Below are 13251 nucleotides of genomic sequence, written 5' to 3'. Positions count from 1 at the left end.
AACATGCATTTGATGAATTATTCACAATAAGATCAATATCATGCATTTCATTTTATGCTGACTTTATACTCATGGCATGTAAATGAAGTAAAATGTAAGTAAATATATTCTCCAGTACCAGCTTTATATGCAGAGAAAACTATAGTCAGCCAAGGTAGGTTGATTCCCACGAAACGTATAAAGAAGCACAAAACTATCATCATGAGACATTGTGATTGGTTCTCCCAAAAAAATAAAGACCTTCAGATTATACATGCTAACAAGAACTTTGTTCACAGCAGTCGATTTGAAGTCAGACAGTAATTGCCGTTTATTATTGTAGAAGGTGTAGTTGTTTGTCAAAGTGTTTTAAAGGCTGTAGTGGCATTGCTTTAAATGAATTTAGAGGCGCAACTTATCTAAGAGCGTTTACCATGCTGACAGTTTAACAACATGCTGAAGTATAACATGCTGTCGTTTGAAAAAAAACAAAGTAGTCTAAACATTAAAGCTAAAACAAAATTAGATAAACTAGGACCTCACTAATCAAATGGTCAGTTGGTGGACAGCTAGTGGACCATTTGAGTGAAAGAATTTGCTGTGCCTTTGAATGCTTGGAAAGCTGGCAAACTTGTTTTGCTATGGTTATTGAATCATCTCCGGGGCTGTCATCCTTCGACCTTAACCTGAAGTTAACAATTCTGCCTTTCCCAATCCATCGCAGACTTACAGAGCTGAGAGAGGAAGCCAGAGGAAGAGGAAGCATGCTTGGCTCTCTTAGCTTAGCACAGTGGTTCTCAAACCTGTCCTGGAGAACCCCCAACACTGCACGTTTTCTTTGTCTCCCTAATCAAACACACCTGATTCAACTCATCAGCTCATTAACCCATGTGATAATGAGCTGATGAGTTGAATCAGGTGTGTTTGATTAGGGAGACAAAGAAAATGTGCAGTGTTGGGGGTACTCCAGGACAGGTTTGAGAACCACTGGCTTAGCGTATGCCAAATTAGTAGCTAGTCTGTCCTTTTCTTTTATTCTAAGAAGTTTCCATTTTATACTACTGCTGCTCCCCATGTGCTTTATTAATGTGCTGCAGGTGAAAGACTCCCTGCCTAATTGATTGAATCAAAAGTAGAATTTTCTGTTCTGCCTGCATATTTCTATGGCATTAGTGGTGTCATCGAAGCAAGACCAGGCATGCAAAATTAGCAGTTTTGATCAGTGTGGCATTATCATGATTATGATATAGAAGATTATCTAGACCACTAGAATAAAGCAAATATTGTAGGGATTCTACAGTTGCTTTTTCCCTTTTCAAAGTCTCCATCTGATGCGCTTTTTGTTTAAAATTTAATTTTATATTGAAATATTTCTGTCATCCTTTAATCACAAACCTGTATTATTGTCTTTCTTCTGTAGCACATGATGACAGAATATATTGGTCACAAATTTGCAACCATACACACATACACATCCAGTTTTTTATATTACTAGAGATTCACCGGTTGTCAACCATAAATCGGAAACGGGCGCTTTTTCGTTTTATTTTTGCCGATCTCTATTCCGGAATTGCGCACAAACTGCATTGCAATCATTTCCCAAAATGTGGGAAAAATTTCCCATCATTTGTGTGGAAATATTCCGAAGTATGTAAACAGGACTTTAACACAGAAACGGAAAACACTGAAGACAGAGTTTTTCCCTCTTTTCCACTTCCCTTTTAAATCACTTGCGGTGCGTATCCACACTGAGTGGAGCAGAGCGAGCGTTTCCAGTTCATTCCTATGGATGTTGAGCTTCAATTGAAAACTTTGGACTTCAAAGTTTCGAATTTTACTTTTGCTTTCGAATGAATTATTATTTTTAATGAAAAACACAACAACAAAACTGTACAATGACAAACTCGCTTACATTAAATGTAGAATTTTTTTTTAACAAAATGAATAAGCACGGCATACTCCTGCTGCTGATCTGTGCTGCGACTCGTTCGGCTCACACTGCCTTGAGCAGTGTAGGTGTGTGTTCTGTAGCATAATCTCACAAATCTAAAAGACATATTCTGTTTATGATTTAAATCTTGAAGTTATATTTTCATTATAAAACAACTGTTCATGCTACATGCGTGTAGCATCTTTGTTTGGATCAGAGTGGTTGGCTCTAATTTCAAATGGCTACAGATTTTTTTTTTTTTAATTCTAATGTCTCTATGGGGGAAAAAAAAAAAAATATATATATATATATATATATATATACTTTTTTGGGGGGTAAAGTGTAGAGTCAGTATGTGATGCTACTGGGCTGGCTATGGTAACAAGTTAACAACTACAACGTTTTATCTCCTGACCAGATCTTTTCTTCCTCTTCAGTAGAAAACAGATGTCAGAAATGCATCACAGTCTTTCACAATTAATTTCATCACAGATTAACAACATGTAGCACATCTGTCAAACAAGCTGTGTCTCCTGGCATGTGCGGAGCGGTGGAGAACACTGACTGGACATGCAACTGCTGCAGCCGGTATGATGCAGGGAGTGTCTGGAGTCAGAGAAGACTTGCTCCCATGCACACGCACACTAACAAATGTGATAGCCAGTAGAGTTTGGTGTGTATATGTGAATTTTCATGCATATATTTGTGGTGATATTAGTCAGAGTGTGAATTATTACAGAGAATGACTGTTTTGACACTTTTATCAATTGAAGAGTTCAGATGCAAAAGCCTCGAAGTGCCATCTGAAATGTTCTTCTAGAATGATCATTTTTATGAAGCTCGTATATTTAAATTCAGTCATTTCACTTAAATGGCAATGAAAATTACCTATTAATTGCCATTTAAGTGAAATTACTGAACTTAAATAAACGAGCTTGATAAAAATTATCATTCTAGAAGAAAATTTCAGATGGCACTTAGAGGTTTTTGCATCTGAACTCTTCAATTGTTTGTTTGTTCACAATTTTTGTTTGACATTACCCAGTTATTTTCAAGTGGGCCGTAGGCCTCAAGAGCACATAAACTGTTTGGCTTTTCCATTAGCCCTAGAAAAAGCACCACACACACACCTCCTGAGACAGATTGAATGATAGAAATATGTGGAGGAAAGCATATAGGTGGAAAGAGAGCTCAATGGGGTGGAAAGAGAAGTCAGGTGAGTGTTACCATGGTGGCAGGAGAGGATATAATGTTATAATAAACGTGTGTGTACTCAATCATGTGCTCGTCCACGTCCTCCTGCAGTTGTCTAAGGAAAACTCTGCACTGCAGATTAGTCGTAGGATGACGAGGGATCAGACATCCCCGCCACGGCACCTTAAGCTGATTTTAAAAGGAACAGGCCCAATCGCCTCAGTTTTTGGAAGTGTGCATTACTCGGAGGACATCAGGCTGACGAGGCTGCCTGTCTGTCTTGTATTTGCAGGCTTTCGATTTGATGGGCAGGCTGAGATGTGGTGTTTTCTCATGCTTAAGATACTGAGAGCTGTTTTTGGTTGTTTATTCTGGCAGTACGATGCTTCATTGGTATGAGCTGAAGAGCCAAACCAAGCTACTTTCCTGCATTACTGGAGTGTCTGTCTCACTGGAACCATTTTTATTTGCTCTCTGACAGCTTGGCTCACGGTGCGCTTGCGTTGAACCAGCGATAAGGTGTCGTAGGGGCCTGGGTTTCATTAAAAAGCACTCATATACACAAGGTTTACTTTCTTTTCTTTCTCCCTTATATATTTACACACTAGGGCTGTCACTTTTGAGAGAAATCAAATTCGAACGGATATCGAATATCAAGAAATGTATTCGAATATATTCGAATATCTACGAGTAAAATGTAAAATGAAGTTAACGAACAACCTCGATCCATCAGGAAACGCCACATGGTCGCTGAATTTCACTGCGCTTCATGAAGAGTTTTTCTTTTGCGTGAAAAAGCCGTTCGCCGGAGATGTGTTAAAAGATAGGGAGTGCATTCATGATTAGGCTACCGGTATAATAATCCTCCTGGCGCCGGGTCTAAGTGAGTAATGTTCTCTTACCTTTGTTATTTGATTAACATTAATGACACTTTAAGACCAGCCGCTGCGGACAGAGACGCGATCTGACACGCGTCGCATTTTCGCACATCTCTACGTTCATTTAAGACTTTATTTAAATAATTTAAGACTGCTCTTATGAGGACACTCGACAAAACGGACATTTGGCATAATTTGTGTGTTATGGTTTGTTCAAGCCCGAAAGAGAACTCGATACTGACGCGCGTCTTTTCTGTGGGTCGTGTGTGTGTGTGTGTGTGTGTGTGTGTAATAGGCAGGAATTACAGCGCGGACTCTTTTGTCTTGTCTTTATCTTCCATTTTCAAAACAAGCTGGCTATTGGCTGCTATTATTCGCTTGATTTGGTCATGGGCCTACGCTACAATACGTTTAGAGCGGCCGCTACTGGATGAGATGGCAAACAATAAAATAAAAAGCAAACGGTCTAATCATAGACTGTAAAAAATGCGCAAAACATGGCACTTTAAAAACCGAATAGTTTATTTATAGTTCGGTTTCGGATATTTCACGCCATGTTCGAATGCATATTCGAATATCGAATAAAAAGTGACAGCCCTATTACACACATCCCTCTAACACACACACACATTTCCCCTCGGGCTTTGCTGCTGTTGCAGGACCTGTTTCATTCTGCATCCACTGCATTAATAAGAGGAGACTGGATCTGGTTCCAGGTATAAACTGTTTCTTTCTGATTGTCCCTTCCAGCAGTGTCACCCTGTCCAAATCAACAACCGTCTCACACCCTCTTCTGCTCTCACTGACTTCATACTTTGCATTCTTTCAAAACATCATTGCAAATATCAGAATATTCAATATTTTGATCAGTGTTGTTCTAGATATATCTTGATATTTATAGTGTTAATTTTTATAGAGTTTTTACCAAACAGTCAACAATGATTGTAGAAGTGAAATATGTATACAATAATCAAGACATGTTTTTCAGTACAGTATTTACCTGCAAGGAATGAACAGGAATAACAAACAAAATATTTTTTTAATATCCCTTCATTTTTTTTAAATTTTGTGTCTGGTATGAGCGTGTGATGCCACTGCTGAGAGAGAACTTGCTGCGTCATTGCTGGACTGAAAATCTAAATACTGTTCATCAACTGATATTTGGCCATTTTAAGATTAATAATATCAACCATTGCCAGTTCCCATTTAGATGATTGACAGTAGTCAGTCAAGATTCTGCCTCAAGTCAGTTCTGGAATTATCTGACAGCCTTGACAATGAACAATGTTTGTTTGTTTTTTTGTTTTTTTTGTTGTTGTAAGATTTTTATAAAATAAGTGTTTGTCATTTTTATAATTTCTGTCAATTGTATCTTATTTCCAACCTTGATCTCTAGATTTATTTGATGAAAAAATACAGTAGAACAGTAATATTGTGAAATATTATTTCATTTTAAAATCACCGTTTTCTATTTGAATCGTTTTAAAATGCAATTTAATCCTGTGATGGCGAAGCTGAATTTTCAGCATCATTACTCCAGTCTTCAGAGTCACGTGATTCTTCAGAAATCATTCTAAGCTGATTTGCTGCATAAGAAACATTTCTAACTATCAATGTTGATCAGAACGCAAACACCATCGCACACCTGCAGGTGATAGGTACGTGGGAAAAAAAGACCATATAGGTTGGTCAAGTCAAATAAAAAACAAAGAACTCCCGCACATTATCTGTACTTGCAAAAAACGTATGAAAAATATTTATTGGCAACATTTCGGTCTCATGACCTTCATCAGGCACATGTGACCAATAAATATTTTTCATACGTTTTTGCAAGTACAGATAGTGTGCGGGAGTTTTTTTTTTTAAGTATCAATGTTGAAAACAGTTTGCTGCTTAATATCTTTGGAAACTGTGATACATGTGATTTTTCATTTCTTTGATGAAAAGTTCAAAAGAACACCATTTATTTCAAATAGACATCTTTTGTAACATGATTATTGTTATTAAACATGTATTTTTGTCACTATTTAATGTGCCTTACTCAATAAAAGTATGCATTTCTTTAAAAAAAAAAAAAAAACCTTACTGTCCTCAAACTTTTGAAGTAGATATTAAGTAGACTCTACATTTATTATATATTTAGTGTGATTAGTATCTGAACTGAACTTGGCCTTTTTACAATATTAGATAGAAAGATGGCCTGGACTTGTCATTCAAAACGTTGCTGATTCAAACCATTAGTTATCACACTTACTGTATGACCTTGAGCAAAACACTTAACACTTAACGTGACATTCTAAGTGCTTTTGTCTACTAAATGACCACTACTGACATGGATATCTACACTTATAAATCACTGCGGTTGGAACATTGTGGAATAGCCGTTGCTGAATTACATTTGCGTTTCCTGAAGGAACTGCCAGTGCTCGCAAGACAGCAAAAGAATAGGAAGCAAGAGAACATCAGAAAAAGGGCAGGACTGGACAGATTGGACCAGTACATGTCAAAGAGATGGCCAGGTTGTGATAAATGAGTCAAGATGATGATAACACTCCACCGTGTGTCTGTTGTCATGGAAGAACAGCTGAGCAGCAGAAAAGGAAAGGAAGGGATGGAGAATGAGACAAAAGTCAGTAGTCTTCAACTGGAGTTAGCCTGTGATTTGTAAACAGTGAGGACACTAAGGTCAGCGTTGATGAGCCAACAGAGGATGAAAAATAAAGCAAGCAGACAGAACGAGTGAAAAGGCCACAACAAGGGCACTTCTCTGGAGTGCAGAGGAGATGTGAGAGAAGAATGAACAATTAATTAAAGTCCCTCACCTTTTCCAGTATGTGTAGGAGTGACCCTCCTGTCTGTTCAAGAGTCTGGGCTGACTACATAGTTTCGTGTTCTGTGACGTGTTTGGATCTGTGAGAGCAGGAGCAGCTTGCGCATATGTGCACACATTTTCTCAATGTGTTTTTCAGAGCTGTAGGACTCAACTAAACTAAATTAAGCCAATTCATTTTTGCAGTGTAGCATCTGTTAGTAAATCCAGAACAGAAATGAGACTTATTGAGCTGCATGGCACCTATTACAAAAAAAAAAAAGTACTGCGATTTGTACAGTGGTATATGGTGATTATTTGTGTGCATACAATGTAGTGAATATATTACCATGGTATTAATTACTTTGTTTTGTATTGTAACTGTAAAAGCAGTAATGCATCTGGCTGCAGGTTTCCTTCCCCTTTGCAATTTTTCTTCTTATTTTACATATGTGTTTCTCTAGACTGAGAGCTTGACCACAGAGATTTACACTCTCTCTAAAGGGTGCATTTGAGGTTACCGGCCCATGATGCATCTGCTCATGCTCATGCTGAAGTGTCATCATTGTACTGACTTGCTTGCAGAAGTTATTTCGCTGTAGCCATTGATAGACATGAAAGAAACGTATTTCATTTGACTTGATGTTTTTATTGTTTAAGGAACTTGGAAAGAGCACCTGCAAACATACATAAACGGCTCCAGCTGTGCTTACAAGTGTGCTTTCAAAACGGATTGGTATTTATGGTACATTATAAAAACACACAGTTCTGATTGGATGAGCCATGGTGCTGTTGTAAAAGCTGATAAACATCTTGAACATGTTACTGCACATTCAATATGAATGTGTAAGTTTTTACGTTGCTTGGCAGGCATAAACACCCTACAGCTAGACCAATGAACTATATTCATTTGTGGACATTTTGTCTGATTATTACACTACAGTTCAAAAGTTTCAGGTCAGCAAGTTTTTTGTTTAAGAAATGAATACTTTTATTCAGCTAGGATGCGTTAAATTGAGCAAAAGTGACAGTAAAGACATTCATAATGATACAAAAGATTTCTATTCCAAATAAATCTGTTCTTTTGAACTTTTATATTAATCAAAGAGTCCTGAAAAGATTTACCATATTTTCATACAAATATTAAGCTGTGCAACTGCTTTCAACATTGATAATAATAAATGTTTTCTGAGCAGCAAATCAGCACATCAGAATGATTTCTGAAGGATCATGTGACTAAAGAATAAAGTAATAATGCTGAAAATTCAGCTTTGCCATCACATGGATATAATACATTTTAAAATAATTAATATATTACAATATTACTGTATTATATTATAGAACAGCTACTATTAGATGGTTAAGAAAAAACTATATTTCACTATTACTATTTTTAGTATATTTTTACTTAAATAAATGCAGGCTTGGTGAAACTTTAAAAAACATAAATTCTTACTGACCCCAAAAAATCACACAAATAATGGTTTTAAATTCTGTTTTCACTGACCGTTTGCTGAAACAGAAATATACATTGTATTGTGTTTGTTTTGTGGAAAGTTTTAGAAAACTAAGTTTTAGTTTTAAACTTTTATTTTGGAATTTAATTGGAATCTATTGGAATTTGTTTTAAACCATGCAGTTGCTGGTCTAGAATGCTCATTGTCATCAAAGGTTTATGCTGATCCAATCTCAGGGCTCTTATACAACTGTTGATGTTTCGTTGAACCGTTCATAGCAGTCAATTCACTGTTCCTGCTCTCTGAATCTCTCTGTTTCTCTCTCTCTGAGAGTCCATGACATCATGGACCTGACCGCACAGTGAGAAAGCAGCACTTAGCCCAATTGGATTTTAGAGATGGTCACTGAACAACACATCATTTATTTATCTCTTCAGTAATGGGATAAAAAGAGAAAACGAGAGAGATCGCACAAAGGGAGGAGCGTGAGTGGAAAGAAAGAAAAGGTGGGAGTGGAGCCACTCAAAGCCATTTCTCTTTCTTGAAGCCTTTATCAGATCACAGCCATCAGTGGATTTGTGTTTATTCTACTTCAAACTTGATTTATAATGCAGTGGATAGATTGCATGTGGAAGGTGCAGCAAAGGATAAAAATAAAATGTTTTATTGCACATACTCAAAGTGTTTAATTTATGTGTGTGTTTATTTTCTCTACATGCCAGCAGTCGTTGTACGGCCGTCTCTCACGCTCAGCCATCAGATTAACTGTTCTGTAGGGAGCCGAATATTAAATGTCCTGGATTAATTCTGTTAGGTAATAAAGACATCTGCTGCCATAAACCGAACGCACACGCACATCACTCACAGCGGTCACCGTTCGTTCTTTCAGAGGGATGTTTATTAGGTAGCACTTTTCAGAAAAGCTTTAAGCCACCCGTGATCCTACACCCACATGTATTTCTACAAATATGATGAAAACATCATCACTTCAAGTGTGTGTGTGTTCATGAGAAGTACTGTGCTAAGGCTGTGTGATGTTAGTGTGGTGGTGATGGTTTTTAGATGAATATTTGATCCTTTAAGATTGAAGCTGATGTCATTTCTGAGAATCATGCTTTGGGGCTGTCAGAGAATTTGAAGTCTTTTTGGGTAGAAGATCCACATCCACATGCGGTTAGTGAAGGCCTCCGACAGGAACATAGCAACACGAGTGCATAAACACCCTTGGGCATCTATACTTTTTTTTCAGTCTTTATTATATTTTGTAATATTTTCTTACAGTTTGAGGTCTGGCTCATTTTAGACAAGTACTGTAGCACACACCTGGTACTGTGTGATCTTGGACTAAGGATATGTTATGCATAAGAGCGCTGTGTGTGCTAGTGTTTAAGTGAGACTGATCTGACCCAGCAGGAGTGCCTGCATTGAGTTCATGATTTGAATTCCTACTAGTGGATCACTGCTGCTGCAGATGACTGTGTGTTTGGTGCACATGTGCATTCTTTTCAACTAGGGTGTTGTCTGGCGTAATGCAGACAACTCTATTTAAGATTCTTGACATGGTTTTGATAGAGTATACACAACACCAAATACCAACAGCCCTGCATTAGAAACTCTGCTTTTCCATACTGACACATATTGAAGAGTTCAAAACCCTCTTAGCTTATTCTTTATATCACATGATCAGGTCTCTACCATGAATGGTGGTGCGTAACATAATTGTTTATAGGCTGGGAAGACCTATATATTCATATAATGTATTTACACTGCAGAAGCAGTTTGTTTGTGTGTCTGTTTGATTTCCCTGCCATAAAAAAATCTTGAAAGGTTTCCCATAGAGGCTATGACCTTGCATCCTTTTAGAGATCGATGCTCGTTATTTCAGGATGGGCAGTTATATTAATCTTGGACGCTTTCTTTCTAGAGTGGACATCTTTACCTCATGCACATTGCATTCGCCCAGAGTCATTAACTATATTCTTGCTAATAATAGGGCAGAATGCCTGCTATTAATTATGTCACTAAACGGTTGCATTGACTGCATTACAGGCACTGTCTACACCTGGGATTAATATCCATCTCAGGGTGATTTGAGCACCTTGGTCATTTCCATATAATGAAAGTGAACCAAATGACCAAAAAACACCATTTAAAAACATCATAAAAGTCCGTCTTCTGAAGCCAAAGGAGAAACAGAATTGATTTGTGTGAGAAACTGTATTTTTTTACTGTATTTTGGATCAAATACATGCCGACTTTTTTTAGGAACATTAAAAACCCCTAAACTTTTCAACAGTAGTGTAAGTGGTTCTTCACTGATAATGTTTGTGTTCTGACAGGTGTGGAGGTTCAGGAGTTAAATGTGCTGAATTGTTCTCTCTGTGTTTAATCCTCAGATCATCAGAAGCTAGAGAGAGAGGCTCGGATCTGCCGTCTGCTCAAACATCCCAACATAGGTGAGTCTCAACAACATGCTTGTGCTCAATATGCTCAATGCAGGGGGTGCAGATTCGAGTCCGGCATGCAACATGCCCTGATGCCATTCTCCCCTCAGTAATCAAGGATAATAGTGGATGTACAGTGAGACATACTGTACAAACATGCTTCACATTCAACACAAGATTATTTGCATGGAATGAGAAAGGATGTGGCTGACACGACAGATCACACAGACAAAATCTCCTGCTCATGCAAAATCATGGAAATGTCTCAGGCTTCGTCCCTTCAGGCTCACTTCTGTGTGTGTGAAAAGCTGAGTGCTGTGGTAAGATGTTTCTGCATGGTGATAAAGGACACTGAGTTAATCACCAGGTGCAAAAGAGAAAGTTAGAAAGTTTGTGAATTCAAGATCAAGCTTTTGTGGAATCTGAAGTTATGAAGACTTGAAGGAATACAACAGGATTAAAACAAAATGGTCGGAACTGTAGGGCCCTATAAAATCCGTTTTATTTTTTCCCAAATTCCATTTTACTTTTTTCCCAAATTCCGTTTTTTCTGTTTTAATTTTTGCAAATTCCTTTTTTTCCGTTTTAATTTTTGGGAATTAATTTTATTTATTTTTTTACCCTTTACTGTTATTTTAGTCATAAAAAGAGTGTTTTTATGTTAATGATTAAAATGTACACAAATAAAATAGGAATGACCTTAAATTTATTGAGGTAACAAACATCACATTTACTCAGTACTTTTCAGTAACAACAAAATATGAATGGTAATGAGCTTTATACTGTCCAGTAAAATAAATTATATTAGTTTATATAAGTTTAAATAAAAGTGCTCCATTAGCTTTTTCTTTCAAGTAAAAAAAATAGGACCAAAAATATATATATATAAAATTAGACCATAAGACTTTGGCTATTCCAAGTTTCCAAGACATACTATACCTTTATGTAAGGGACAATCTGAAATGTGCGTCATTGTTCATTGATAATCATTAGTAGCCACAATCGTTGCTTGATGTATCCCTATTTTGTGTTTTTTGTAGCCCTCATTTTTCTTCTTTCTAGGATTTGTCTCCCTTCCCACCCTCTTATCTCATCTCTCCTCTCACGCTTTTCTCTTTCTCCTGTATTCCCTCCCTTCCATTCCCAGTGGCCTAAATCTGTCTTTAGTACCCTTTACTGTTTAACCGCCTTAAATGGCCCTTTCTCTCTTTCTCTCATGTTCTCTTTTTCTCTTTTTTTTACTCTTTCTCCCTCTCACTCTCTCTCAAAGGATCAGATTGTCATGTTTTCTGCATGGACTGCCAGTAAACTCAAGAGCAATCAAGTGTGTATATGAGAGAGAGAGAGAGAGAGAGCGAGAGAGAGCGAGCATGCTCAAGGAGCACATGGCCTATGGCAGCAAAGACTCAAACTCGTTCTTTTCCGCTTCCTTTTTCTTGAACACATAGACTGTACATATGCAGGGTAACTTACAGCCTTTGTACATGTTACCAACAGCGGGGTTTGTTGTTAACAAACCCTCTTCTCAAAAAAACAGCAGATATGAAAACATGACTGCCGTTGGCCCACAGACTCATAGCTAGAGCAGATAGTGTGACATAAGCTCTGTCACACACACAGCCCACATGCATCTACATGCATTCTTCATGTTATCTCACTGAGAGCTGCGTCTTCAGGCATGCGTTTTCAGTGCAACAAAATGTAAGAAAGGAACAATGCATTCCTCTGGAGCTCTTCAACAGATTGTGAAAATTCACCCAACACTGGTGTTTTTGCAGAATTTATTTTTCCGCTAAGCAAAAGAAAACTCACCTACCAATAAAATAAAATCTTTTGATTTGTGTGTCCATTATTGATATTCGTAAAACATGTCAAGATTTGTGATATTACCGGATATCAAGGGATCATAAAACTATGCTAAAAAAAAAGGAACTTTTATTGATCAGTCAGATTTTTCTCCCAATATGGTTAGTTCAGTGTAGGGTTATAATAATAGACAGATAAAGATAACTGAACAAAGATGCAAAATAAATTAGCAAATAAATGTTCAGGAATATTTAAAAAATAATATTAATAATAATAATAAAGTAATATAAAATACAATAGTTTGGGGTCGATAAGGTTTTTTTAATGCTTTGACAGAAGTATCTTATGCTCACCAAGGCTGCATTTATTTGATCAAAAATACAGTAAAAACAGCGATATTGTGAAATACTATTACAATTTAAAATAAATGTAATTTATTCCACTGATGGCAATTTTTAAAAAATCATTCTAATATGCTGATTTGGTGTTCAAGAAACATTTCCTATTATTATCAGTGTTGAAAACAATTGTGCTGCTTAATATTTTTGTGTAAACCAGGATAAATTTACAGCATTTATTTAAAATAAAAGTCATTTTTACATTAACATTATAAATGTCTTTACTGTCACTTTCATAAATTTAATACATACTTGCTGAATAAAAGTATTTATTTCTTTCGAGGAAAAAAATAATTTTACTGACCCCAAGTATTTAGTGTATTGTGTATTTTATATATAAAAAGGTTTTATACACA

General features: G+C 36.8%; 1 protein-coding gene across 23 annotated transcripts in view; it reads left to right on the top strand.

Moving 5' to 3' along the window:
- camk2g2 (calcium/calmodulin-dependent protein kinase (CaM kinase) II gamma 2) overlaps positions 1-13251 on the top strand; it is a 61330-nt gene that overhangs the window by 13600 nt on the left and 34479 nt on the right. For all 23 annotated transcript variants that reach the window (XM_079855421.1, XM_079855428.1, XM_079855430.1 and 20 more), the window contains exon 3: positions 10644-10703. In XM_079855421.1, the coding sequence (XP_079711547.1) occupies positions 10644-10703 (60 nt within the window). The remainder of the gene's footprint in view (positions 1-10643; positions 10704-13251) is intronic.

Source organism: Squalius cephalus (genome assembly GCF_949319135.1).
Source record: "Squalius cephalus genome assembly, chromosome: 21".
In the NCBI taxonomy this organism is placed as follows: Eukaryota; Metazoa; Chordata; class Actinopteri; order Cypriniformes; family Leuciscidae; genus Squalius; species Squalius cephalus.
Note: the sequence above shows the minus strand (reverse complement) of the source record. Positions and strands in the feature narration are given on the sequence as shown.